The 25753-nt window shown below is 40.1% G+C and overlaps 1 protein-coding gene across 1 annotated transcript; it reads right to left on the minus strand.

The window, feature by feature from the left end:
• Positions 1-1100: 1100 nt before the first annotated feature.
• nuak2 (NUAK family, SNF1-like kinase, 2) lies at positions 1101-23441 on the minus strand. Its single transcript, XM_079594000.1, has 6 exons — positions 23091-23441; positions 17448-17568; positions 16860-17011; positions 7552-7617; positions 6031-6283; positions 1101-2594 (listed from the first exon to the last, which is right to left on the minus strand). The coding sequence occupies exons 1-6, from the start codon at positions 23268-23270 to the stop codon at positions 1612-1614; spliced, it is 1755 nt and encodes a 584-aa protein (XP_079450126.1). The 5' UTR covers positions 23271-23441; the 3' UTR covers positions 1101-1611.
• Positions 23442-25753: the final 2312 nt, after the last annotated feature.

Raw genomic sequence — 25753 nt, forward strand, 5'->3', positions numbered from 1 at the left:
TCCTGGAATTTTTAGTACATATTTAATTAGATAATGCCTAATTTGCATATTTAAATGGAAACAATTGTCTTTAAAGTCCCGCTGTAGTCAATAATGTTATCCTTTAAAACTCATCTCTGATCACCAAAATGACAAATGAAAAAGTTTTTTTTTTGAAAACTATTTTCATGCCTTAAAATATCTTGAATGTAACTCGACACCGTTGCCTCATGGTGTATGCGCGTTTCTATGAATATGCAAATGAGCCCCGCCTCCACTCACTCACTCAGAGATCCACTGGTGGACGATCACACGTTGATCTGATTGGTCAAGGTAGTGTGTGACGTCAGAAACACCAGCGATTTCACACCGTGTTTCTGAGACTGTCTTTGGTTCACTGCAGTTTTATTCAAATTTTATTCAAATTTAATTATTGGTTCAAATTCAGTTTTGAATTTACACATGGTGTGTGTTAAAGCAGATTAAACACACCACATAGACACATAAACAAGATTAAACTCTGGATTTTCTCCACAGGGGGAGTTGTAATGTGAACTGCAATACAGTCTACGATAAAGTAATTTACTCATGGGAACACAAGAACAGACATTCAGAGCGTCTTCAACTTAATTTGTGCTGTTTTATTCTAAACAGACATCAGGGCGGATACATCAGGCACTTTGGCAAGTAAGAAAACTCAAACAAATATGACACCAAACAGAAGAAAAACCCTTCATAACCATAAACCCCGACAAGATCTCACTGCCGCTCTAATGGACTCTTACAAACACTGTACGAGGAGTTTAGAAACTCAAGAGCAGATGAACTGATAAACCGCTGCTATGACACTGGAATACCTGAACTCATTCTTAACTCGCCTTTACAGCGGGAAGTGAGCGTCCAGAGACCGAACTGTAAACCCCCAACATTACAACATTTCTCAACAGGATTTGGAGACAAAATAATCCACTTCTGTGAGGAGGTCAAGGTCGTGTTTCACCATCCTAATAAACTCCTATCTGCACACTTTAAACATCTAACCAAAGTCTAGACAACATAAAGTCATAAATAGACAATAGTTTACAGTATCCGTCGCACACATGATAATTAATGGCATGTTGTAAAACTCAGAAATTGGCGGGAACGATCTTAAGGACTTTAGTCAATCTTTGCCAATTGAGACCTTTTGAGTTCTTGCATGTGCTCTTGTACATTTGTGTCTTCTACCACCAATATTCACCTTTAAAACCTATCCACAATGGATCTTTGGTACTTCTTGACTAGCCAACACCCTAAACAGTCACGTGACCCTCCAACATTTCAAAGGATAACAAGTTAGTTGTTGATCATTTGACAAAATAAAAGGCACTTTTCTCAAATCAAGTCTACATTATAAAAGCAATTTTGGTTGCAAACGCACCAAAAAACTGCCGTTCCCTCAGGAATGAAATGCGTGTCCCAAACGAGTCTGTCGCACAGGACTTCCTGTCCTCTTGAAGACCCACTTCCTGTCTGGCTTGAAGCTGCTCCAATACCAGCATTAGTCGTCCTCTCCCTGTTTTGTTTCCAACGTTTTTACCTTTCTAGGCACAACCGAGTTACAGATTCTGCACTTCACAGTCGCTGTCCAGCTTAGCTAGCAGTCGCTCCCAAGGCGTGCTTGTAAGTCCGCGTGACGTTTTCGCAGTCGGAGATTGAAAACACGCTATCGGACACTCCTGCGCGATAGCAAGCTGCGCCCATCTCCCAGTGTCCCTTGTGCAGAGTCCCTGGCCCGTCCTCTCGTAAGTCGAGGAGGTTATCAGCGGATACGCATCCTCGCATTCTCCGCCTCTCCAGCGGAGCGACGGGAGTCTCCCGATCGGGAAGGTCGAGTCTGTCGAAAGACTCGGAGGAGAGAATGCTGTCCTCGCTGATTGCTCCACTCGGCCGGGACTTGTTGACCACCGAGGGCGAGGACGGCGGAAGCCTGTCCAGAGATCCGAACCCCTGGAGTCCTCCGGAAAACTTGCCGTGGCGTTTGAGGATTCCCTTGCGGTTCTGCGCGGGCGACGGGTTCCCGAGAGGCTGTTCGGAGTCGTGGCTCTCCGGGGATGAGGAGTAATATCCCGACTCGCCTTCGGAAGGCTTCTTCAGGATGCCTTTAGGAGGAGGAGGAGGAGGCGGAGCCACAGAGTTCCTGGTCTTCTCCTCCAGCGGCGTAGCCTGGGAGTCCCCGGGCGTCAGCTTCTGCTTCAGACTCCCACGCTTCTTTAGGATGCCTTTAAACGGGCGAGGCGATTCCTGCATTGTTTGCGAAACGTTGTTTTCTTTGCGCGACCTGCGTATTGAGCGCTGCCGCTGAACTGGTTCTCCTCCACCCGTACGCAACAGGCAACGCATCTTAGAGCCGTTTTCCAGGAGAGGGCGAGAGGTGCGGCGTAGCCAGTCTGCGATGCGAGTCGGGCCGCCGGTTTGAGGCGCTACATGTGACGGACACACCGATGCGGTGTCGATCTGAGCCTGTAGGGGGCGCTGATAGCCCCAGTTGAGCCACCAGTGACCCGCGATCTCATCCAGCGTAGCTCTACGCTCCGGGTTCACCATCAACATCCAGCGGATCAAACCACACGCATCTGTGGGGCGACAAAGAGGATTAGCATAGCATTTAGCAACAGGGATGTCCTGCTAATTAACCCTTATGCGCCGTTTGCTAGCGGCTGTCCAGAGACCCCAGGCAACAGATGTCATTTTACTCAGTTTAATAATGTTTTTACTTTACATTTGTGCAGTTTTGGGATGATTTATTATATTTTTTTTATTTATATATATAAATTAATATATAATATATTTAAAAAACACTTTATAAAAGACCCACATTTCTAACTTCTTTTATTCATGGGTATAACATGGATAATTCGACATGGTTTAGTGTAAGTTTTAAAAGTACAAAATGACCACTTTAACCAGTAGACGCTTGCAGAGCTGCATTTGCTATTTGACTAACAGAAATACATATTTTCACATGGTTTCTAGTTGGATTCATAACTACATATTATGAATTCACAATTATTAAAATAACTTTGTCAAAGTTTAGCATTTTTTGTACTTGTGAAAAGACGTCTTTTATTTAGTCAAATAGCAAATAGTGGAGCTCTGCAGTCGTCTACTGGTTAAAGTGGTCACTTTTTACTTTTAAAACTGCCTTTCTTTTTTCAAAAGATGGGCAAAAATCTTACACTAAACCATGTCAAATAAAAAAATATAATAAATCCTCCAAAAACTGCACAAATGTGGAGTAAAACCATTAATAAACCAAGTAAAATTACATTTGTTTAATTTAAGGCGAGACACTACAGGTGAATAGGGTACAATTTTAAAATAATCGATATCACCATGAAACTTCCTCAGGTGATTACTTACACAAGTTCATAAAAAAAATGTATTACAAGTTTTTGAAATTTGTATGTTTAATTATGCAAATTAGGCATTTTCTCATAAAATATGCGCAATTTTGCATATATTTTCGGTAGATAGATCTGAACATATGATAAAGCCAGGTGCAAAATTATTTTTTCATTTTGATTACATACAAGATGTTCAGAGGATTTCAGGATATATGCTTTCATGACCTAGGAAATCTAAATATACTGTCCATAGACTTAAAAAATCTATTTACGCCATTTTTTTTAAATTAAAATGTCACATAAATCAGGCCAGGAATGATTTATTAACAAATCCCTCTGAACATATCTTCAGAATACTGCTAAGTGTGTAACTGGAGAGTTTGGTGTACATCGGCTGAGATGTGTCACTGGAGAATGACAAAAAACTCATTTTGAGAAAAAGGCATTTAAAGATTTGTAATGTAAAAAATTATACTTTTTTTAGTGGAAACAACTATTTACAGACACAATATCTCATCAAATCATCAGCAACAACAATACAAACCACCTAAATCACATCAACACTTATAAACACAGCATTTATGGCCTTTAACTGAGCAGAAAAGCAGTCAGAAACACACATCTGAGTGTCAGAGCGCATCACGTGATGCATCTGAACCAATCACGGCGTCAGACATTGACATCAGCCAATGAGATTTCGCTTTTAGAGTTAAATGTCCATTGTACTTTCACGATTGGTTGCTGATAAAAAGGAAATGACCATATTTGGATCCGACAGTACAGGAGAGAGAGAGCTTTCCAGTGTTTGTGTGTGTGTGTGTGTGTGAGATTAAAGGAAGCAGAGAGAGATCGCTGAGCAGCGCGTTGATTTAGAACGACAACTTTTGTTGAATTTCTGAGAAATCTACAGACGCAAATAGACAAAGTGTATTAAAATAAAGACCTAAATTAGTATTATCAACAATAATCAACAATGCCGAATGCTGATGGCAGGGGAGCGCACGTGTGCAAGATACCGTGAGCCATTGTTCCTGAAGACACACCAAACGTACACATCCTCAACTCTTCCAGGCAAACACCGGATCAGCGCAGCGCTCGTTAGTAGAGGCTCTAAATATAGGTCGGTCAGCTGTGTGGAGTCGGGTGTGGCTCCGGGAACCGGTTCGGCAGGACTAGCTCGTGTTACCGGGGCAGTGTCCTGGTTCTGTGTGTGCCATGAGCAGATAGTGCTAGTCAACGCCACTGTAGCTAACCACACGGTGACCGCACGAGCGCCTGGCTGTCGGTGTGAACGACTCCCAGATCAACTCAACTTTATGAGGCTGACCATTCAGAGCGCTATCTGCTAGCGTAGATAAGCTCGCCCTATAAAACATCACATTACTGAGTGTGGAGCTTCGACAAACATCGTAAACCAGTGTTTAACCTTCTGTGCTCTTCACGTGTTATTTTCTCATTTCAATGAAGTTAATGTACTATGTTTTAGTTCGATAATGTTTTTTATTGAATATTTTGTATTTTTAGGGGGATTTTATGGTACTATATTATATTTACGCTGTATTTATAATCCACTTATTCATGTTTTGAGCGTAGACCTGACAATGTAATGTCCAGCTTAAACTGGTCAATCTTGATGCCTTAGAGCGACAGACTGGAGTTTGAACTCTTTTCAAACATGACACTTGCAGAAGCGAAAAAAAGTTTACTTAAAGGTAGTAGAATTGTCAGAAAAAACTTTTCAAATTTGTTTAAACTGTCTTTATATACCAATGCATAATTAAAATGCAAGTACTTTGAAAAAGAGAGTATAAAAATTGAGTGACTATAGTGTATTTAATCTTCAATAAACACAGCTCATTAATTCCATTCACTCCCACCTAAAAACGGATGCGCGACTGCGCGCATGTGGGCGGAGCCAGTAATAGCAGTGGTAGTCATGACGACGGAGAGTGACAGTCGCGCAAGCCAATCACTTGTTTCGTCCCGGTAGGAATTAATGAGCTGTGTTTATTGAAGATTAAATACACTATAGTCACTCAATTTTTATACTCTCTTTTTCAAAGTACTTACATTTTAATTATGTATTGGTATATAAAGACAGTTTAAGCCAATTTGAAAAAAAGTTCTTTAGACAATTCTGACCTACCCAACCTTTAAAGTTATAGAATTTTACGTTTATTGTTATGAAAAATGTGAAAAAAAAGTATATGAAATCTATATTTTCAAAAACACGTTTTACTCTAAAACTGTGAGATAAATGTAAACTAGTCGTGTTCCCGATGTGATCTTGATGTGTCAGTAAATGATCTCTCAGTGAGATGTTGTTCGGCTGCAGTACCGAACGCTTCCACTAGAGGAAACTCTCTCGTCTCCAGTGCGCTAGTTTCTGACCGCGAGCGGCACAAGCGAGACTGTTTTATACAGGACCATTTAACCTGTTCAGATCATGTCCATGATTTGTGTGTGTGTGTGTGTGTGTGTGTGTGTGTGTGTGTGTGTGTGTGTGTGTGTGTGTGTGTGTGTGTGTGTGTGTGTGTGTGTGTGTTCATATAGCAAGTGCCAAAACCTTTACCAACTTTTGTACCATTCCAATAACATTAAAAAGCTAATTTTCGGTCTAGAAAGGCGAGGAGCGGCGGACTGCGCGGGCGCTCGCTGTGCTCACCGGAGGGTCTGCTGGGCTTGCGGTAGTTCCCGCTGCTGATCTGCTGCACCAGGTGCTTGTGGTCGTGTCCGTCGAACGGCATGGCTCCGTGCACGAGTGTGTAGAGCAGCACGCCCAGGGACCAGCTGTCCACCTCCGGGCCCCGGTACGGCCGGCCGTTCACGATCTCGGGCGACGCGTAGAGCGCGCTGCCGCAGTACGTCTGCAGGAACCCGTCGCCCCGGTACAGGTTCGACAAGCCGAAGTCCGCGATCTGGAGAACACATCATCAGGGACACTTTCAATCTCTAGTTTACATGTTTGGTGACTGATTTTTAAAATACATTACAGAGGAGCCGTAATTTATCAATTTGCAGCAAGAATATGTTCATACTCCTGAGGCGTGTTCAGACCTTTATTTTGAAATAGTGATGAACATGAAAAATCATGAAAGAATGGTAGAAACCTCAGTTTGTTTTCATGCCAAGAGTTCAAAAGATAGAATCTGTTCAATTCTTTTAGAAAAAAAGCTCTGAAAATGTTTTAAATATAAAGAGAATAATAATAGATTCAGCATTAGTGATGTGGCGGCGAGCTATAATGCACATACGGGATCTTTTGTGTTTCTTAGAGGATGAATTCATTTCTAAATCTGCCAAACTTCCAACACTACTTCTGAATAGGATGTCTACTTCATAAATTGTATGTAAATGGTATAAATAATGGTTCAGACTCAAACCACATATGGAGATGGAGGCGCCCTTATATGGGCAGTGATGTCCACTAGTGGAGAAGTGTGGTACTGCGCCCAAACTACATCTCACTGAACGCTCATTTCAAGAGATATCAACCTAACATTTGAAACACAACTTGTTCAGATTTTTGCCTTTGATTTTTTTGCAGTTTTAGAGTCCTCCAGGTTTTGAAAATATATATTTTATATAAAATATGAATAATTCAATTTTTAACGTTGTACATTTTCATAAACTCAAACTTCTATAACTTTTTTTCTGTTTAACTTTCATAATTTATTTCACTTCTACAAAAATCTGCCAAATGTCTTCTTTAAAACAAGACCAATCTTACATCTATATTCCAAAGCATTCTTGAATTACAAACATTTAAGTTCCGAATGTGCATTTTCATGTCTATTAGAAAAAGGGGGGTGTTTGATAAGGGGTTATGGCCCTGGAAGGTTTAGGAAAATACAAAATGGATGTTTGAGCCTCGTTTATTATTTAGATTTATTTCAAAACAGCCGCCGCCGGTAGTTGGTCCGTTGCCGTTAGCAATAGCCCCAGTTACGCCTCGCCTCATGAACCGAAAGTAGATTTATGCCGTTATCTCATGCGAGTTTCGATTGGGTGTTTGTTTTATGGCGTCTTGTTTAATAAAGCCAGACGTATCAGAGATAACGCTTCAAATAGACTATAAACGTCTGGAAATTCCCAATGGACACATCCGCAAACATACATCCGCCTGCAGAACGAGGTCCGATGAACCCGGAGTAAAGTCTTTACAAATGAAACACAGTGAACTTACTTTAATATTGCCGCTGTCGTCCAGCAAGATGTTCTCCAGCTTCAGGTCGCGGTGAACAATCCCGTTCTGTCAGGAATAAACAGGTTTACACATCAGCGTTAGTGTCTGTCACACTCATGAACATGACAGCTGCATTCTGGGGGCTTCACAAAGCAGACTTTTCAGATTCAAAGTGCATGTTTGTTTGTTTTAAACGATACCATAATTGTGTAAACTATAAAAACGTGAATTTGTGAAACGGTGCCGTCGTGCGTAACGTGTTCGGTCTATGCTACTGTAGAAACATATTATTTTTCTTTTGTCAAATCAACTTTACATAATGAATGTGGTTCAGATAACACAATACTCCGGGTTTCTGTGATCGTTCTGCAGTTTATCTCTAGATGACTCTACAGTTCTCCATGAACCGTGTCATGAACATCAGTGATGGCGGAGGAACTGGTTCTTCTCACTGCAGTCATGTGTCTACATCGGTTCTTTATTATATTGCGGTTGGTATTTTGTGAAAGTAATTCTGCTCGAGTGAATCACGGCCGAGGGGGTTTTGCACTAAAACGGCTGTTGTTGCTTTAATAAATGATGTAAATGTTCCTGGTGTTGCAAGGGAATTTCCTGAGCACTTTATTATCAGTTTCACTCATAAACTCTTTCATAACTCAGAGTATGATTCCAAAAGATCTTCCACCCCAGCTAACAAAGCTTTGGATCGGTGAGATTTTTTATGTTTTTAATAGAAGTCTCTTCTGCTCATCAAGGCTGCTTTTATTTATTTTAAAATACAACAAAAAAAACGTAATATTGTGAAATATGATTATAATGTAGATCATCAGTTCTCTATGTGAATATACAGTAAAGTGTAATTTATTCCTGTGATCAAAGCTGAGTTTATCATCATTACTCCAGTCTTCAGTGTCACATGATCCTCCAGAAATCAGTGTAATATGATGATCTGATGCTCAAGACACATTTATGATTATTATCAGTGTTGAAAACAGTTATTTACATTTTTATTTCAGGATCTTTGATGAATAGAAAGTTGAAAAGAACAGCATTAATCTGGAATAGAAGCTTTATAACATTAAACACTACTGGTCAACAGTTCGGGGTTTTATAAAAAAAATTGGGGGAAATAAATAAACTAAATCAATACTTTTATTCATCAAGGATCAATTAAATGCATCAAAAGTGACAGTAAAGACATTTATAATGTTACAAAATATCCTATTCCAGATTAATGATATTAATAATTTATGATTAATTAATCATTAATCAGTATCACAGACTAATGCTGTTCTTCTGAACTTTCTATTCATCAAAGAATCCTGAAATATAAACATTAATAACTGTGTTCAACACTGATAATAATCATAACTGTGTCTTGATCATCAGATCATCATATTACACTGATTTCTGGAGGATCATGTGACACTGAAGACTGGAGTAATGATGATAAACTCAGATTTGATCACAGGAATAAATTACACTTTAAAATAGAAAAGTTTCAGAATATTACTGTTTTTTGTGTACTTATTAATCAAATAAGATTAGATTAGCCTTTATTGTCTCCTGACAGAGAAATTCATCTTGGGCATTCGAGATAACAGATGCAACACAAAATACACAACACACAACATGATTTACCCACACACCACATTCTAATAGCGGCCTTATAAAACAATAGCATAATATCTGTCAACACCATGAACTCTTAGTCTTCTTAAAAAATATAGACGCTGACATATTTTTGAGGAAACATACTCTACTTGATGTGACCACTTTAAGTGTTTATCTAATTGAATTCCTAAATATTTATATGTTGTTACTTGTTCAATTGGTACTCCTTCAGTTAGAATAAGGCTTTGATCGCCTATAGACCTCGGGTCAAAGATCATTTCTTTGGTTTTATTATTAAATAAACTCAGCCTTGGTGAGAAGAGACTTCTTTTAAAGCATTAAGAATCTTACGATCCCAAACTCCAGATCGATCCGCCGCTTCCCATCATGCATGACTGTGCTTCTCAGCGGGAGTCTCTTCAACATCACAACAAAAGCTCGTCCGCTCGCTATACGGGACGTTCTGTCTTCTGAAGCCTCACGCAAACAACATGCGCTCACGTTTGTGAGCACAACACGGCTTTAAACTACTGACACTTCAGCCCCAGCTCACACACACTGCTCACACACACTGCTCACACACACTGCTCACACACACTGCTCACACACACTGCTCACACACACTGCTCACACACACTGCTCACACACACTGCTCACACACACTGCTCACACACACTGCTCACACACACTGCTCACACACACTGCCCACACACACTGCTCACACACACTGCTCACACACACTGCTCACACACACTGCCCACACACACTGCTCACACACACTGCCCACACACACTGCTCACACACACTGCTCACACACACTGCTCACACACACTGCTCTCACCAAGTCTGCATTCAATGGATTAAAACAAAAAACAATAATATTGTGAAATATGATTATAATGTAGATAATCAGTTCTCTATGTGAATATACAGTAAAGTGTAATTTATTCCTGTGATCAAAGCTGAGTTTATCATCATTACTCCAGTCTTCAGTGTCACATGATCCTTCAGGAATCAGTACAATATTTCAAAAGCGTTAATATCATATCTGTTAATGTTAAACGTACTAAGATGTTTCTGAGAGAACGTTCCATGAACGATGTATAAATGTTTTTGTGCTAACGTTTGAGAGCATTATTAAACACCAGATCATTTGAATGAACCTTAACTTTGAGAGAAGCTGTTATCTGGGAGTGTGTGTCGTTCACACGGATATTTCCGAGCAACAGTTGCGTGCGTCGTTGCTTTCGTAGCTATTGTTGTGTGTGCTAGCAGTTAGCGCTGGGTGTTCCTGCATTAGCGTGTGCAAGCGTGAACGCCTGCCTGAAACACAACTGTCTTTCTAGATCTGCTCGTTCATGCGGAGAGTAATGTGTGTTATGCAATCCATTCAGTGTCTCAGTGAAGTCCTGGTGCGTCTCTATTCACCCCTCCTCAGCGCACAAGAGCATTCTGGGTCGTTTTCCAGACTGTGAGAAATGCTCACATGACGTCGAACTAATATTTAGTCTTGCTGACCTTTGGTTTCACAGATATTTGTTAAGCCAGACAGTGAAAACTGACGTGTTCCTTAAACCCTAAAACTGCCTGTGCAACAATAACATCACATACCTCAGACATCACAGAATATCACTGTTCTGACTGACATCTGCTCAACTTATAAACAAACGCTTTTATAGCATCAACACGCAAATCACACAAAATCAAAATATTTTATCAATTGTATTTTAAACTACTTCGAAACTACTTTAAACTACTTCATTTTCACAATCGAAAATGAATATATAGAAATCAGGGTTATTATTGTTAACTAAAAATAAAACAAAACCATAAAAATGTGCTTGCGTTGTGAGTATTCGGTTGAGTTGTGAGTATTTGCAGAGCGTTTCTGTATTCGGTTGAGTTGTGAGTATTTGCAGAGCGTTTCTGTATTCGGTTGAGTTGTGAGTATTTGCAGAGCGTTTCTGTATTCGGTTGAGTTGTGAGTATTTGCAGAGTGTTTCTGTATTCGGTTGAGTTGTGAGTATTTGCAGAGTGTTTCTGTATTCGGTTGTGTTGTGAGTATTTGCAGAGCGTTTCTGTATTCGGTTGTGTTGTGAGTATTTGCAGAGCGTTTCTGTATTCGGTTGAGTTGTGAGTATTTGTAGAGCGTTTCTGTATTCGGTTGAGTTGTGAGTATTTGCAGAGCGTTTCTGTATTCGGTTGAGTTGTGAGTATTTGCAGAGCGTTTCTGTATTCGGTTGTGTTGTGAGTATTTGCAGAGAGTTTCTGTATTCGGTTGAGTTGTGAGTATTTGCAGAGAGTTTCTGTATTCGGTTGAGTTGTGAGTATTTGCAGAGCGTTTCTGTATTCGGTTGAGTTGTGAGTATTTGCAGAGCGTTTCTGTATTCGGTTGCGTTGTGAGTATTTGCAGAGCGTTTCTGTATTCGGTTGAGTTGTGAGTATTTGCAGAGCGTTTCTGTATTCGGTTGCGTTGTGAGTATTTGCAGAGCGTTTCTGTATTCGGTTGAGTTGTGAGTATTTGCAGAGTGTTTCTGTATTCGGTTGTGTTGTGAGTATTTGCAGAGCGTTTCTGTATTCGGTTGTGTTGTGAGTATTTGTAGAGCGTTTCTGTATTCGGTTGTGTTGTGAGTATTTGCAGAGCGTTTCTGTATTCGGTTGAGTTGTGAGTATTTGCAGAGCGTTTCTGTATTCGGTTGAGTTGTGAGTATTTGCAGAGCGTTTCTGTATTCGGTTGAGTTGTGAGTATTTGCAGAGCGTTTCTGTATTCGGTTGCGTTGTGAGTATTTGTAGAGCGTTTCTGTATTCGGTTGCGTTGTGAGTATTTGCAGAGCGTTTCTGTATTCGGTTGAGTTGTGAGTATTTGTAGAGCGTTTCTGTATTCGGTTGCGTTGTGAGTATTTGCAGAGCGTTTCTGTATTCGGTTGAGTTGTGAGTATTTGCAGAGTGTTTCTGTATTCGGTTGAGTTGTGAGTATTTGCAGAGCGTTTCTGTATTCGGTTGAGTTGTGAGTATTTGCAGAGCGTTTCTGTATTCGGTTGAGTTGTGAGTATTTGCAGAGCGTTTCTGTATTCGGTTGAGTTGTGAGTATTTGCAGAGCGTTTCTGTATTCGGTTGAGTTGTGAGTATTTGCAGAGTGTTTCTGTATTCGGTTGAGTTGTGAGTATTTGCAGAGTGTTTCTGTATTCGGTTGTGTTGTGAGTATTTGCAGAGCGTTTCTGTATTCGGTTGTGTTGTGAGTATTTGCAGAGCGTTTCTGTATTCGGTTGAGTTGTGAGTATTTGTAGAGCGTTTCTGTATTCGGTTGAGTTGTGAGTATTTGTAGAGCGTTTCTGTATTCGGTTGAGTTGTGAGTATTTGTAGAGCGTTTCTGTATTCGGTTGAGTTGTGAGTATTTGCAGAGTGTTTCTGTATTCGGTTGAGTTGTGAGTATTTGCAGAGTGTTTCTGTATTCGGTTGAGTTGTGAGTATTTGCAGAGTGTTTCTGTATTCGGTTGTGTTGTGAGTATTTGCAGAGCGTTTCTGTATTCGGTTGTGTTGTGAGTATTTGCAGAGCGTTTCTGTATTCGGTTGAGTTGTGAGTATTTGTAGAGCGTTTCTGTATTCGGTTGAGTTGTGAGTATTTGTAGAGCGTTTCTGTATTCGGTTGAGTTGTGAGTATTTGCAGAGTGTTTCTGTATTCGGTTGAGTTGTGAGTATTTGTAGAGCGTTTCTGTATTCGGTTGAGTTGTGAGTATTTGCAGAGCGTTTCTGTATTCGGTTGAGTTGTGAGTATTTGCAGAGCGTTTCTGTATTCGGTTGAGTTGTGAGTATTTGCAGAGCGTTTCTGTATTCGGTTGAGTTGTGAGTATTTGCAGAGCGTTTCTGTATTCGGTTGCGTTGTGAGTATTTGCAGAGCGTTTCTGTATTCGGTTGAGTTGTGAGTATTTGCAGAGCGTTTCTGTATTCGGTTGAGTTGTGAGTATTTGCAGAGCGTTTCTGTATTCGGTTGAGTTGTGAGTATTTGCAGAGCGTTTCTGTATTCGGTTGAGTTGTGAGTATTTGCAGAGTGTTTCTGTATTCGGTTGTGTTGTGAGTATTTGCAGAGCGTTTCTGTATTCGGTTGTGTTGTGAGTATTTGTAGAGCGTTTCTGTATTCGGTTGTGTTGTGAGTATTTGCAGAGCGTTTCTGTATTCGGTTGAGTTGTGAGTATTTGCAGAGCGTTTCTGTATTCGGTTGAGTTGTGAGTATTTGCAGAGCGTTTCTGTATTCGGTTGAGTTGTGAGTATTTGCAGAGCGTTTCTGTATTCGGTTGAGTTGTGAGTATTTGCAGAGCGTTTCTGTATTCGGTTGAGTTGTGAGTATTTGTAGAGCGTTTCTGTATTCGGTTGCGTTGTGAGTATTTGCAGAGCGTTTCTGTATTCGGTTGAGTTGTGAGTATTTGCAGAGTGTTTCTGTATTCGGTTGAGTTGTGAGTATTTGTAGAGCGTTTCTGTATTCGGTTGAGTTGTGAGTATTTGCAGAGCGTTTCTGTATTCGGTTGCGTTGTGAGTATTTGTAGAGCGTTTCTGTATTCGGTTGAGTTGTGAGTATTTGCAGAGCGTTTCTGTATTCGGTTGCGTTGTGAGTATTTGCAGAGCGTTTCTGTATTCGGTTGAGTTGTGAGTATTTGCAGAGCGTTTCTGTATTCGGTTGAGTTGTGAGTATTTGCAGAGCGTTTCTGTATTCGGTTGAGTTGTGAGTATTTGCAGAGCGTTTCTGTATTCGGTTGAGTTGTGAGTATTTGTAGAGCGTTTCTGTATTCGGTTGAGTTGTGAGTATTTGTAGAGCGTTTCTGTATTCGGTTGAGTTGTAAGTATTTACTGAGCGTTTCTGTATTCGGTTGAGTTGTGAGTATTAGCAGAGCGTTTCTGTATTCGGTTGAGTTGTGAGTATTTGTAGAGCGTTTCTGTATTCGGTTGCGTTGTGAGTATTTGCAGAGCGTTTCTGTATTCGGTTGAGTTGTGAGTATTTACTGAGCGTTTCTGTATTCGGTTGAGTTGTGAGTATTTACTGAGCGTTTCTGTATTCGGTTGAGTTGTGAGTATTTGTAGAGCGTTTCTGTATTCGGTTGAGTTGTGAGTATTTGCAGATCGTTTCTGTATTCGGTTGAGTTGTGAGTATTTGCAGATCGTTTCTGTATTCGGTTGAGTTGTGAGTATTTGCAGAGCGTTTCTGTATTCGGTTGCGTTGTGAGTATTTGCAGAGCGTTTCTGTATTCGGTTGAGTTGTGAGTATTTGCAGAGCGTTTCTGTATTCGGTTGAGTTGTGAGTATTTGCAGAGTGTTTCTGTATTCGGTTGCGTTGTGAGTATTTGCAGAGTGTTTCTGTATTCGGTTGCGTTGTGAGTATTTGCAGAGCGTTTCTGTATTCGGTTGAGTTGTGAGTATTTGCAGAGTGTTTCTGTATTCGGTTGCGTTGTGAGTATTTGCAGAGTGTTTCTGTATTCGGTTGCGTTGTGAGTATTTGCAGATCGTTTCTGTATTCGGTTGAGTTGTGAGTATTTGCAGAGCGTTTCTGTATTCGGTTGAGTTGTGAGTATTTGCAGAGCGTTTCTGTATTCGGTTGAGTTGTGAGTATTTGCAGAGTGTTTCTGTATTCGGTTGCGTTGTGAGTATTTGCAGAGCGTTTCTGTATTCGGTTGCGTTGTGAGTATTTGCAGAGCGTTTCTGTATTCGGTTGCGTTGTGAGTATTTGCAGAGAGTTTCTGTATTCGGTTGCGTTGTGAGTATTTGCAGAGCGTTTCTGTATTCAGTTGAGTTGTGAGTATTTGCAGAGCGTTTCTGTATTCGGTTGTGTTGTGAGTATTTGCAGAGCGTTTCTGTATTCGGTTGAGTTGTGAGTATTTGCAGAGCGTTTCTGTATTCGGTTGAGTTGTGAGTATTTGCAGAGCGTTTCTGTATTCGGTTGCGTTGTGAGTATTTGCAGAGCGTTTCTGTATTCGGTTGAGTTGTGAGTATTTGCAGAGCGTTTCTGTATTCGGTTGAGTTGTGAGTATTTGCAGAGCGTTTCTGTATTCGGTTGAGTTGTGAGTATTTGTAGAGCGTTTCTGTATTCGGTTGCGTTGTAAGTATTTACTGAGCGTTTCTGTATTCGGTTGAGTTGTGAGTATTAGCAGAGCGTTTCTGTATTCGGTTGAGTTGTGAGTATTTGTAGAGCGTTTCTGTATTCGGTTGCGTTGTAAGTATTTACTGAGCGTTTCTGTATTCGGTTGAGTTGTGAGTATTAGCAGAGCGTTTCTGTATTCGGTTGAGTTGTGAGTATTTGTAGAGCGTTTCTGTATTCGGTTGAGTTGTGAGTATTTGTAGAGCGTTTCTGTATTCGGTTGAGTTGTGAGTATTTGCAGAGCGTTTCTGTATTCGGTTGAGTTGTGAGTATTTGCAGAGTGTTTCTGTATTCGGTTGAGTTGTGAGTATTTGCAGAGCGTTTCTGTATTCGGTTGCGTTGTGAGTATTTGCAGAGTGTTTCTGTATTCGGTTGAGTTGTGAGTATTTGCAGAGTGTTTCTGTATTCGGTTGCGTTGTGAGTATTTGCAGAGCGTTTCTGTATTCGGTTGCGTTGTGAGTATTTGCAGAGCGTTTCTGTATTCGGTTGCGTTGTGAGTATTTGCAGAGAGTTTCTGTATTCGGTTGCGTTGTGAGTATTTGCAGAGCGTTTCTGTATTCGGTTGCGTTGTGAGTATTTGCAGAGCGTTTCTGTATTCGGTTGCGTTGTGAGTATTTGCAGAGCGTTTCTGTATTCGGTTGCGTTGTGAGTATTTGCAGAGAGTTTCTGTATTCGGTTGCGTTGTGAGTATTTGCAGAGCGTTTCTGTATTCGGTTGCGTTGTGAGTATTTGTAGAGCGTTTCTGTATTCGGTTGAGTTGTGAGTATTTGCAGAGCGTTTCTGTATTCGGTTGAGTTGTGAGTATTTGCAGAGTGTTTCTGTATTCGGTTGCGTTGTGAGTATTTGCAGAGCGTTTCTGTATTCGGTTGCGTTGTGAGTATTTGCAGAGAGTTTCTGTATTCGGTTGAGTTGTGAGTATTTGTAGAGCGTTTCTGTATTCGGTTGCGTTGTGAGTATTTGCAGAGCGTTTCTGTATTCGGTTGCGTTGTGAGTATTTGCAGAGAGTTTCTGTATTCGGTTGCGTTGTGAGTATTTGCAGAGCGTTTCTGTATTCGGTTGAGTTGTGAGTATTTGCAGAGCGTTTCTGTATTCAGTTGAGTTGTGAGTATTTGCAGAGCGTTTCTGTATTCGGTTGTGTTGTGAGTATTTGCAGAGCGTTTCTGTATTCGGTTGTGTTGTGAGTATTTGCAGAGCGTTTCTGTATTCGGTTGAGTTGTGAGTATTTGCAGAGCGTTTCTGTATTCAGTTGAGTTGTGAGTATTTGCAGAGCGTTTCTGTATTCAGTTGAGTTGTGAGTATTTGCAGAGCGTTTCTGTATTCGGTTGTGTTGTGAGTATTTGCAGAGCGTTTCTGTATTCGGTTGCGTTGTGAGTATTTGCAGAGTGTCTTTTGCAGTATTGAGTGTTGAGTATTGTTACTCACGCGGTGGCAGTATTGAGTGTTGAGTATCGTTACTCACGCGGTGGCAGTATTGAGTGTTGAGTATTGTTACTCACGCGGTGGCAGTATTGAGTGTTGAGTATTGTTACTCACGCGGTGGCAGTATTGAGTGTTGAGTATTGTTACTCACGCGGTGGCAGTATTGCACGGCGGACACGATCTGTCTGAAGAAGAGTCGGGCTTCACTCTCAGAGATGCGCTGTCTCTCGCTCATGTAGTCGTACAGATCTCCTTTACTGCCCAGCTCCATCACGATCACGATCTTATCCTTGTTCTCGAACACTGAAACACACACACACACACACACGTCGAGTCAGACTCATTTATACTGCGCTTACAAAGCAGCTTTACAGAGATAACAGGGAAATAATGCAAAAAAGTTTGTTTCCAGAAGAAAATAGCGTCACAGTCCAGCTTAAACTTCCACAATTAAGCAAAACAAAAGCCAATCACATCACTTAACTAAGTTTAAATGACTTTGATTTCTTTGACATGGCACTAATGAGACTGAGATATTCCTGGCGTTATGTTAATGAGCGGGGGTGTGATTGTGGTGCGGTGAAGCACACTAAAGCAGTTTTTGGGGTTTGCCTTCATTACATAATGAGAACAAAGAGGTTTGCGTGACTGAAGAATCCCAGCGATCTGGTTACACAACACCAGTGTGCTTTCATATTCATATACCTTCATACTTCATATACCTTCATACTTCATATACCTTCATATATGGTGATGATGTGAGGATGACTGAGCGACGACATGATCTCGATCTCTCGTCGAATGTGGATCAGATCCTGATCGTCTTTGATCTTCTCCTTACGGATGGACTTTATGGCCACCTAAAGCACAAACACACAAACACACACACTGAGCACAAGCACCACAGTCTTTTCAACGCTGTCAGTCAGTCGCTAAACACAAACATGCATGTATATATTTAAGAAATATGTGTTATTTATATGTATAATATTTATATATAATATAAATTATGTATACATGTAAATATTTCTTAAATATACATGCATATGTGTGTTTTTATATATACAAAATTATACAGTACACACTCTTTATTCACACATTTATTGTGTGTACATAATACATATGTACACACAAACTTTTATATTGGATGCGACTAATCGTTGCCCAGCACTATATGACCTATTTAATAATAACACAATTATATTTACATAATTAAATTGCAGAAATTCTAGCAAGTTTTTGATACTTTACACAAAAATACCATTATTTCGACCGCATGACCGTATTTACTTTAGTTCTGTGCATCGATAATGAAACGAGAGCAGAATTATTTTTTTGTAAATCATTCTTCAAACTAAACTTATGCAACCTTGTCATATTGACAGTGATATTTACACAAATGATTAATGCAGAATCCCTTCTGCTCACAGTAAAGAGGATCTCACGGTAATAATAGTCACTGGTGTTGGAGGATTGCAATGGTGTGATGTCAGTGGAACCAGTGCTTTGCATATGAAGGGATGCGTTTGCATGTTGGTCTTTGTGTCTCGGGTCTTTTGTCTCTTTTGTGAGTCTGTATGCGAGTATCTGCTTGTCATCGGGCATGTTTGAGATTCCACAGGGTGTGTGTGTGTGTGTGTGTGTGTCTACAGGGTCACCAGTGCCCAGCAGATGGACAAACACAACTGAAGACACACAGGAATCTCACACACCTGCGCTCAAACGTCAGACGGAGCGGCTTCGCAAAACTGTTGTACAGCCTTGTGAGGAAGTGCTTTGAGAACCTGAAGAACCAGAAACAACAACTCAAATACCAGAAATAGACTCAAAAAATAAGAGTGAAGCTCAAAACCATGATTTCTAAAAGTGTACGATGACGTACAGGGAGCGTTGAGAACAAACGTTCCTCCAGTTACTTTAATAGAATAACACTTTAATAATACGTTCCTCCAAATACTTAAATTTCTTTAAGTTATCTTTAATAATGTTCGAACAAAAACATTATTTATACATCGTTCATGGAGCGTTTTTATGAAATGCTTTAGTTGGATCTTTATCTAACGGTTAAAACATTTTTTTTAGTAGTTTCAGAACGCTCAGAGAACACTCTAAAGTAACGCTCAGAGAACACTCTAAAGTAACGCTCAGAGAACACTCTAAAGTAACGCACAGAGAACACTCTAAAGTAACGCTCAGAGAACACTCTAAAGTAACGCACAGAGAACACTCTAAAGTAACGCTCAGAGAACACTCTAAAGTAACGCTCAGAGAACACTCTAAAGTAACGTTCAGAGAACACTCTAAAGTAACGCTCAGAGAACACTCTAAAGTAACGCTCAGAGAACACTCTAAAGTAACGCACAGAGAACACTCTAAAGTAACGCTCAGAGAACACTCTAAAGTAACGCACAGAGAACACTCTAAAGTAACGCACAGAGAACACTCTAAAGTAACGTTCAGAGAACTCTAAAGTAACGCTCAGAGAACACTCTAAAGTAACGCACAGAGAACACTCTAAAGTAACGTTCAGAGAACACTAAAGTAACGTTCAGAGAACACTCTAAAGTAACGCACAGAGAACACTCTAAAGTAACGCTCAGAGAACACTCTAAAGTAACGCACAGAGAACACTCTAAAGTAACGTTCAGAGAACACTAAAGTAACGCTCAGAGAACACTCTAAAGTAACGTTCAGAGAACACTAAAGTAACGCTCAGAGAACACTCTAAAGTAACGTTCAGAGAACACTAAAGTAACGCTCAGAGAACACTCTAAAGTAACGCTCAGAGAACACTAAAGTAACGCTCAGAGAACACTAAAGTAACGTTCAGAGAACACTAAAGTAACGCTCAGAGAACACTCTAAAGTAACGTTCAGAGAACACTAAAGTAACGCTCAGAGAACACTAAAGTAACGCTCAGAGAACACTCTAAAGTAACGTTCAGAGAACACTAAAGTAACGCTCAGAGAACACTCTAAAGTAACGCTCAGAGAACACTCTAAAGTAACGTTCAGAGAACACTAAAGTAACGCTCAGAGAACACTCTAAAGTAACGCTCAGAGAACACTCTAAAGTAACGTTCAGAGAACACTAAAGTAACGCTCAGAGAACACTAAAGTAACGCTCAGAGAACACTCTAAAGTAACGTTCAGAGAACACTAAAGTAACGCTCAGAGAACACTCTAAAGTAACGCTCAGAGAACACTCTAAAGTAACGTTCAGAGAACTCTAAAGTAACGCTCAGAGAACACTCTAAAGTAACGCACAGAGAACACTCTAAAGTAACGTTCAGAGAACACTAAAGTAACGCTCAGAGAACACTCTAAAGTAACGTTCAGAGAACACTAAAGTAACGCTCAGAGAACACTCTAAAGTAACGTTCAGAGAACACTAAAGTAACGCTCAGAGAACACTCTAAAGTAACGCTCAGAGAACACTCTAAAGTAACGCTCAGAGAACACTCTAAAGTAACGTTCAGAGAACACTCTAAAGTAACGCTCAGAGAACACTCTAAAGTAACGTTCAGAGAACACTCTAAAGTAACGCTCAGAGAACACTCTAAAGTAACGCTCAGAGAACACTCTAAAGTAACGCTCAGAGAACACTCTAAAGTAACGCTCAGAGAACACTCTAAAGTAACGTTCAGAGAACACTCTAAAGTAACGCTCAGAGAACACTAAAGTAACGCTCAGGGAACACTCTAAAGTAACGCTCAGAGAACACTCTAAAGTAACGCTCAGAGAACACTAAAGTAACGCTCAGAGAACACTCAGAAATAAGGTTTTCACACTGCATGTTCCAGAAGAGTTGTCAGCTGACTCGTTATAAACGTGTTGTGCAGCTCCTGTATCCTCTGAACACAGACGGCAGGGTTTACGATAAACCATCAGTGTTCAGGGAAGCTGTATAATAGCCTGAGCCGCCGGCGTGTTGTCGTTAGCGTCGCGTCTGTTATCAGTGCTGAGAAAGGCTGACTCGCCCAGACTCAAACTCTCTCTCTTTCCAGAGAAGAATGACACAATGCTGTTCTTCCGGACACGCCGCGGCCGCAGGGAGAGTGACGCGCGGCTCACACTGCTGTGTGCCGCGGGGAAACCCCGATGGAGATCTTCTGCTTCCGTCTGACCTCAGATCAGCTCACCGTTACACAGTAACCGGCTCACTGGTCTGGACACACACGAGCTCGTATCCGCCGGCGGCTCGTCTAAACACACCAAACACGTCCAGCCATGTCCCAGAATGCAACTTTCTCTACATCTATATTATCTACACCATCACACTTTTAATATAACACAGTATTATATGGTACACTAGAATAGGTTTAAAAATTACAGCACAAAAATATCATTTTGGTTTATTTTTTGGTTTTCTAAAAAACAAAAAAAAACATTATTTGTGAAGAAAACTGCTTGAGATATTAAGATTTGCTCTCAGAGAATAAATATTAGAATAATTATTGAGAGTAAAACATATTATATATAACTCATCTAATTTTATTTATTAGCCTAAATCAAATATTAAAATACTCTAATATTTAGAGTTCAGTGCGGTGTGACAGCAGATGTTCATAAACTTCAGTTTTCCAGTAATGTCTAATACAATATATTTATTTGAGGAAAACTGCCGAGATAATACGACGTGTTCTCAGTTATTTTCAGAGTAAACATTGTTTTCCATCTAAAAACATGTTTAGGAATAATTAAATTGGCTGTACAAGTCATTTTAACTTAAATAATATTACAGTTGAAGAGTTGAATCTCGTATAACTAACTATAAAAAGCTCAGATTGCTTAAATGTCATTTTGTACAGCGTATAAATCTAATAACATCACGGTTTGTGCCTCTAAGGTACGAGGAAACTAACAGATATTCCCCAGAAAGCAGAATTACTTTACCAAGGCTTTATTCTCATATAAATGTTCTTGTTTTAAGGATGTTTTAATAATTATATGATCAATAAGTTATGACAACATGTTTTAACATTGCTCTAACTCATCACAATAAGCCATTTACAGAAGATTCAACTCATTTTTTAAAGTCAGTTTAATGTGATTTAAGTTGTAATGACTTAAATATCCAAGTTGATGCGTTAAAAGCAAACACAGCAACTTTGTGTTTTTTACAGTGTGCAAAACAAAAGACACACACACACACACACACACACACACACACACACACTATGATGGCTTTCTCCAGACGAATCATCATGAATGACAAAAGCTACTGTTTTTCAGCAAGCAAACGTGACATCACTTCCTGCAGGACCTCGTCCCGATAAACAAACGGATCTAAAGGACCTGAAGGAACTCTTATAGAAACACCTGTGGGTCACGGTCAGGGGTCAGAGGTCACGCAGAGTCACGCTTGACCCCAGATCCAGAGGAATGTGTGTGTGTGTCAGTGTGTGTGTGTGTGTGTGTGTGTGTGAGAGAGAGAGAGTGTGTGTGTGTGTGTGTGTGTCAGAGTGTGTGTGTGTGTGTGTGTGTGCGTGTGTGTGTGTGTGTGTGTGTGTGTGTGTGTGTGTGTGTGTGTGTGTGTGTGTGTGTGCGTGCGTGCCGCGGGCGAGTGAAAGCTGGGCGGATACGCAGAAACCGGTTTGCTGAAGCTTCACAAACACTCGGATTAAAACCCATCTCCAAAACATCAATCATCAAATCTTCATTTATTCTGTAGAGCTCTGGCGATTTATCAATGCGTTTTATTATTATTAACATAATTCACATATAATAATTAACATAATTCATGTTAAAATAGTGTGGTCGTACATAAAAACAACAACAATAACATATTAGATATGTCCCAGTAATTTATATTAATGATATTATAATATTATTCATAAAAGTCATGAATAATAAATTACTTTAATTATTGATTGAATTTATTTGTGTGTTGGTGTTAATGTATTATTTATGAGTCATTTATAAGAATATAATTAGTATTGAAACCGTGATAGATTTACGAAACGCTTAGTCGTACATAACCAATGCACTATTAGACTTCTCCCAATAATGTAATATTAATATTATATTATTTGTAAATAATAAATTACCAGTTAAAAAAATTAAATAATGTATATTAATATATTCTAAGTGTTAATAAATAATAAATGACCACAGTTAGAAAGATTGATTTACTCTTATAAATGAATCATAATATTATTAATAAATAATAAAATACCACAGTTAAAAAAATATTTATTTACTCTTCTAACACTGTTAAAAAACACATTGATGAATACTAAACCACCAGCTGTTACTCTTTATTAATTAATGAGTCATTTATACTGCTATCACTAATATTAAAACAGTGCGTCGAGTGTAATATCTGGATATATTAATATATATTTATGCTATCTGTAGAGTAATCTCGCGAGATTTCTCACCGTTCTCCCGGAGCGGTCCACGGCTCTCTTCACGCGCCCGTACGTGCCGTTCCCGAGGCTCTGCAGGAACTCGTAGCGGTGTTTGATGTTGTGTTTGTGGTGGTGTCTCTTCACCGCCTGACGCCTCGCGGGAGAATCTCCCGAGTCCCCCGGAGCCCGTGCGGACCCGCCACCGTCCATTTTAAATATGATATCATGAGCCGCGACACACGCGCTGATATTACCGCGGACCGCGAGAGTGAGCGAGCGTCGCGCGCGCTGATCATCCGGGCTCACCAGACTCCCGTGTGGGCGTGGCTCTGTTCAGTGGGGCGTGTCTCTAACGGGAAGTACCGCCCTCGCGCTAAACCCATTGTTTGCTTTCTTTAAATTATTTATTGAACAAAGATCACAGGGGATGCATGTGTCACACACACACACACACACACACACACACACACACACACACACACACACACACACACACACACACAAATAGGATAAGAAACTTAAGGTAAAGCAAGGCAGTAAATATAAAGTAATAATAGTCTACTAAAAATATGTCATCATAAAACATTTAAAGCAATAAGTCAAGTCTCCTTCATTTATACAGCGCTTTTAACTATATATTGTTTCAAAGCAGCTTTACAGTGATCACAGAAATTAAAGTAACAGATCGTTTCAATAGAAATAAAACACACAATACATGAATACAAATAAATAACATGGAACTTGTAATTAAAAATATTTTCTTTAGGAAATCAGGAGGTAACTTATAATGAAACCGTAATTATTGTAAACAGAGCAGTTGTGTCGGTTGGTCAGCTGATAAACAGAGTCATAACTTTACATCAACACACCAATCAGTGACTTTACTTTTAGGAGATAAACTAGCCATTGTTCACCACTGATCTGCTTTCCACAGCGATGATTATTCTCCACTCAAGCACATGATAACATAACCCGCGTGTGTGTGTGTGTGTGTGTGTGTGTGTGTGTGTGTGTGTGCGTGCGTGCGTGTGTGTGTGTTCTTCATATAATGTCCACAAGAGGGCGCCAACACTGCGAAAAAACATTCCCATTTCATCACTAATAAAGCTGAAAGTACACTACACTAGGGATTTTCCATTTAAGGGAAATCCGCAACAACAACAAAAAAAAAACTTGTGTTTATAAGGGGAAAAAAGTTACAGATTTTAATTTACAACTTTTATTTAGTTTTATTAGGCAGGAGTTGATCAAATAATGTTCTTATTCCACTTAACTACTTGCAATCATTACAAAACAATGTCAAATTTACTTTTATATGTTTTATATATAGTACTTTATTTAAACAAACACATACACGATGTATTAAATCCTCGCATAAATTGAAAAGCACTGATTTGAGTCTTGTCTTTCACCACTAGAGGTCGCCAGGTCATCAGTGTGGCTGTAGTGCACCGTAGTGTACTGTAGTACACATCACTGTAGTGCACATCACTGTAGTACACATCACTGTAGTGCACATCACTGTAGTACACATCACTGTAGTGCACATCACTGTAGTACACATCACTGTAGTGCACATCACTGTAGTACACATCACTGTAGTGCACATCACTGTAGTGCACATCACTGTAGTACACATCACTGTAGTGCACATCACTGTAGTACACATCACTGTAGTACACATCACTATAGTACACATCACTGTAGTGCACATCACTGTAGTACACATCACTGTAGTGCACATCACTGTAGTACACATCACTGTAGTGCACATCACTGTAGTGCACATCACTGTAGTACACATCACTGTAGTACACATCACTGTAGTGCACATCACTGTAGTGCACATCACTGTAGTGTACATCACTGTAGTACACATCCCTGTAGTACACATCACTGTAGTGCACATCACTGTAGTACACATCACTGTAGTGCACATCACTGTAGTACACATCACTGTAGTGCACATCACTGTAGTGCACATCACTGTAGTCCACATCACTGTAGTGTACATCACTGTAGTACACATCACTGTAGTGCACATCACTGTAGTGTACATCACTGTAGTACACATCCCTGTAGTACACATCACTGTAGTGCACATCACTGTAGTGCACATCACTGTAGTCGACATCACTGTAGTCGACATCACTGTAGTGCACATCACTGTAGTGCACATCACTGTAGTCGACATCACTGTAGTCGACATCACTGTAGTGCACATCACTGTAGTGCACATCACTGTAGTCGACATCACTGTAGTCGACATCACTGTAGTGCACATCACTGTAGTGCACATCACTGTAGTACACATCACTGTAGTGCACATCACTGTAGTACACATCACTGTAGTGCACATCACTGTAGTACACATCACTGTAGTGCACATCACTGTAGTGTACATCACTGTAGTGCACATCACTGTAGTCGACATCACTGTAGTGCACATCACTGTAGTGCACATCACTGTAGTGCACATCACTGTAGTGCACATCACTGTAGTGCACATCACTGTAGTGCACATCACTGTAGTGCACATCACTGTAGTGCACATCACTGTAGTCCACATCACTGTAGTGTACATCACTGTAGTACACATCACTGTAGTGCACATCACTGTAGTGTACATCACTGTAGTACACATCCCTGTAGTACACATCACTGTAGTGCACATCACTGTAGTGCACATCACT

Source organism: Phoxinus phoxinus, assembly GCF_949152265.1.
Source record: "Phoxinus phoxinus genome assembly, chromosome: 20".
Lineage (NCBI taxonomy): Eukaryota > Metazoa > Chordata > Actinopteri > Cypriniformes > Leuciscidae > Phoxinus > Phoxinus phoxinus.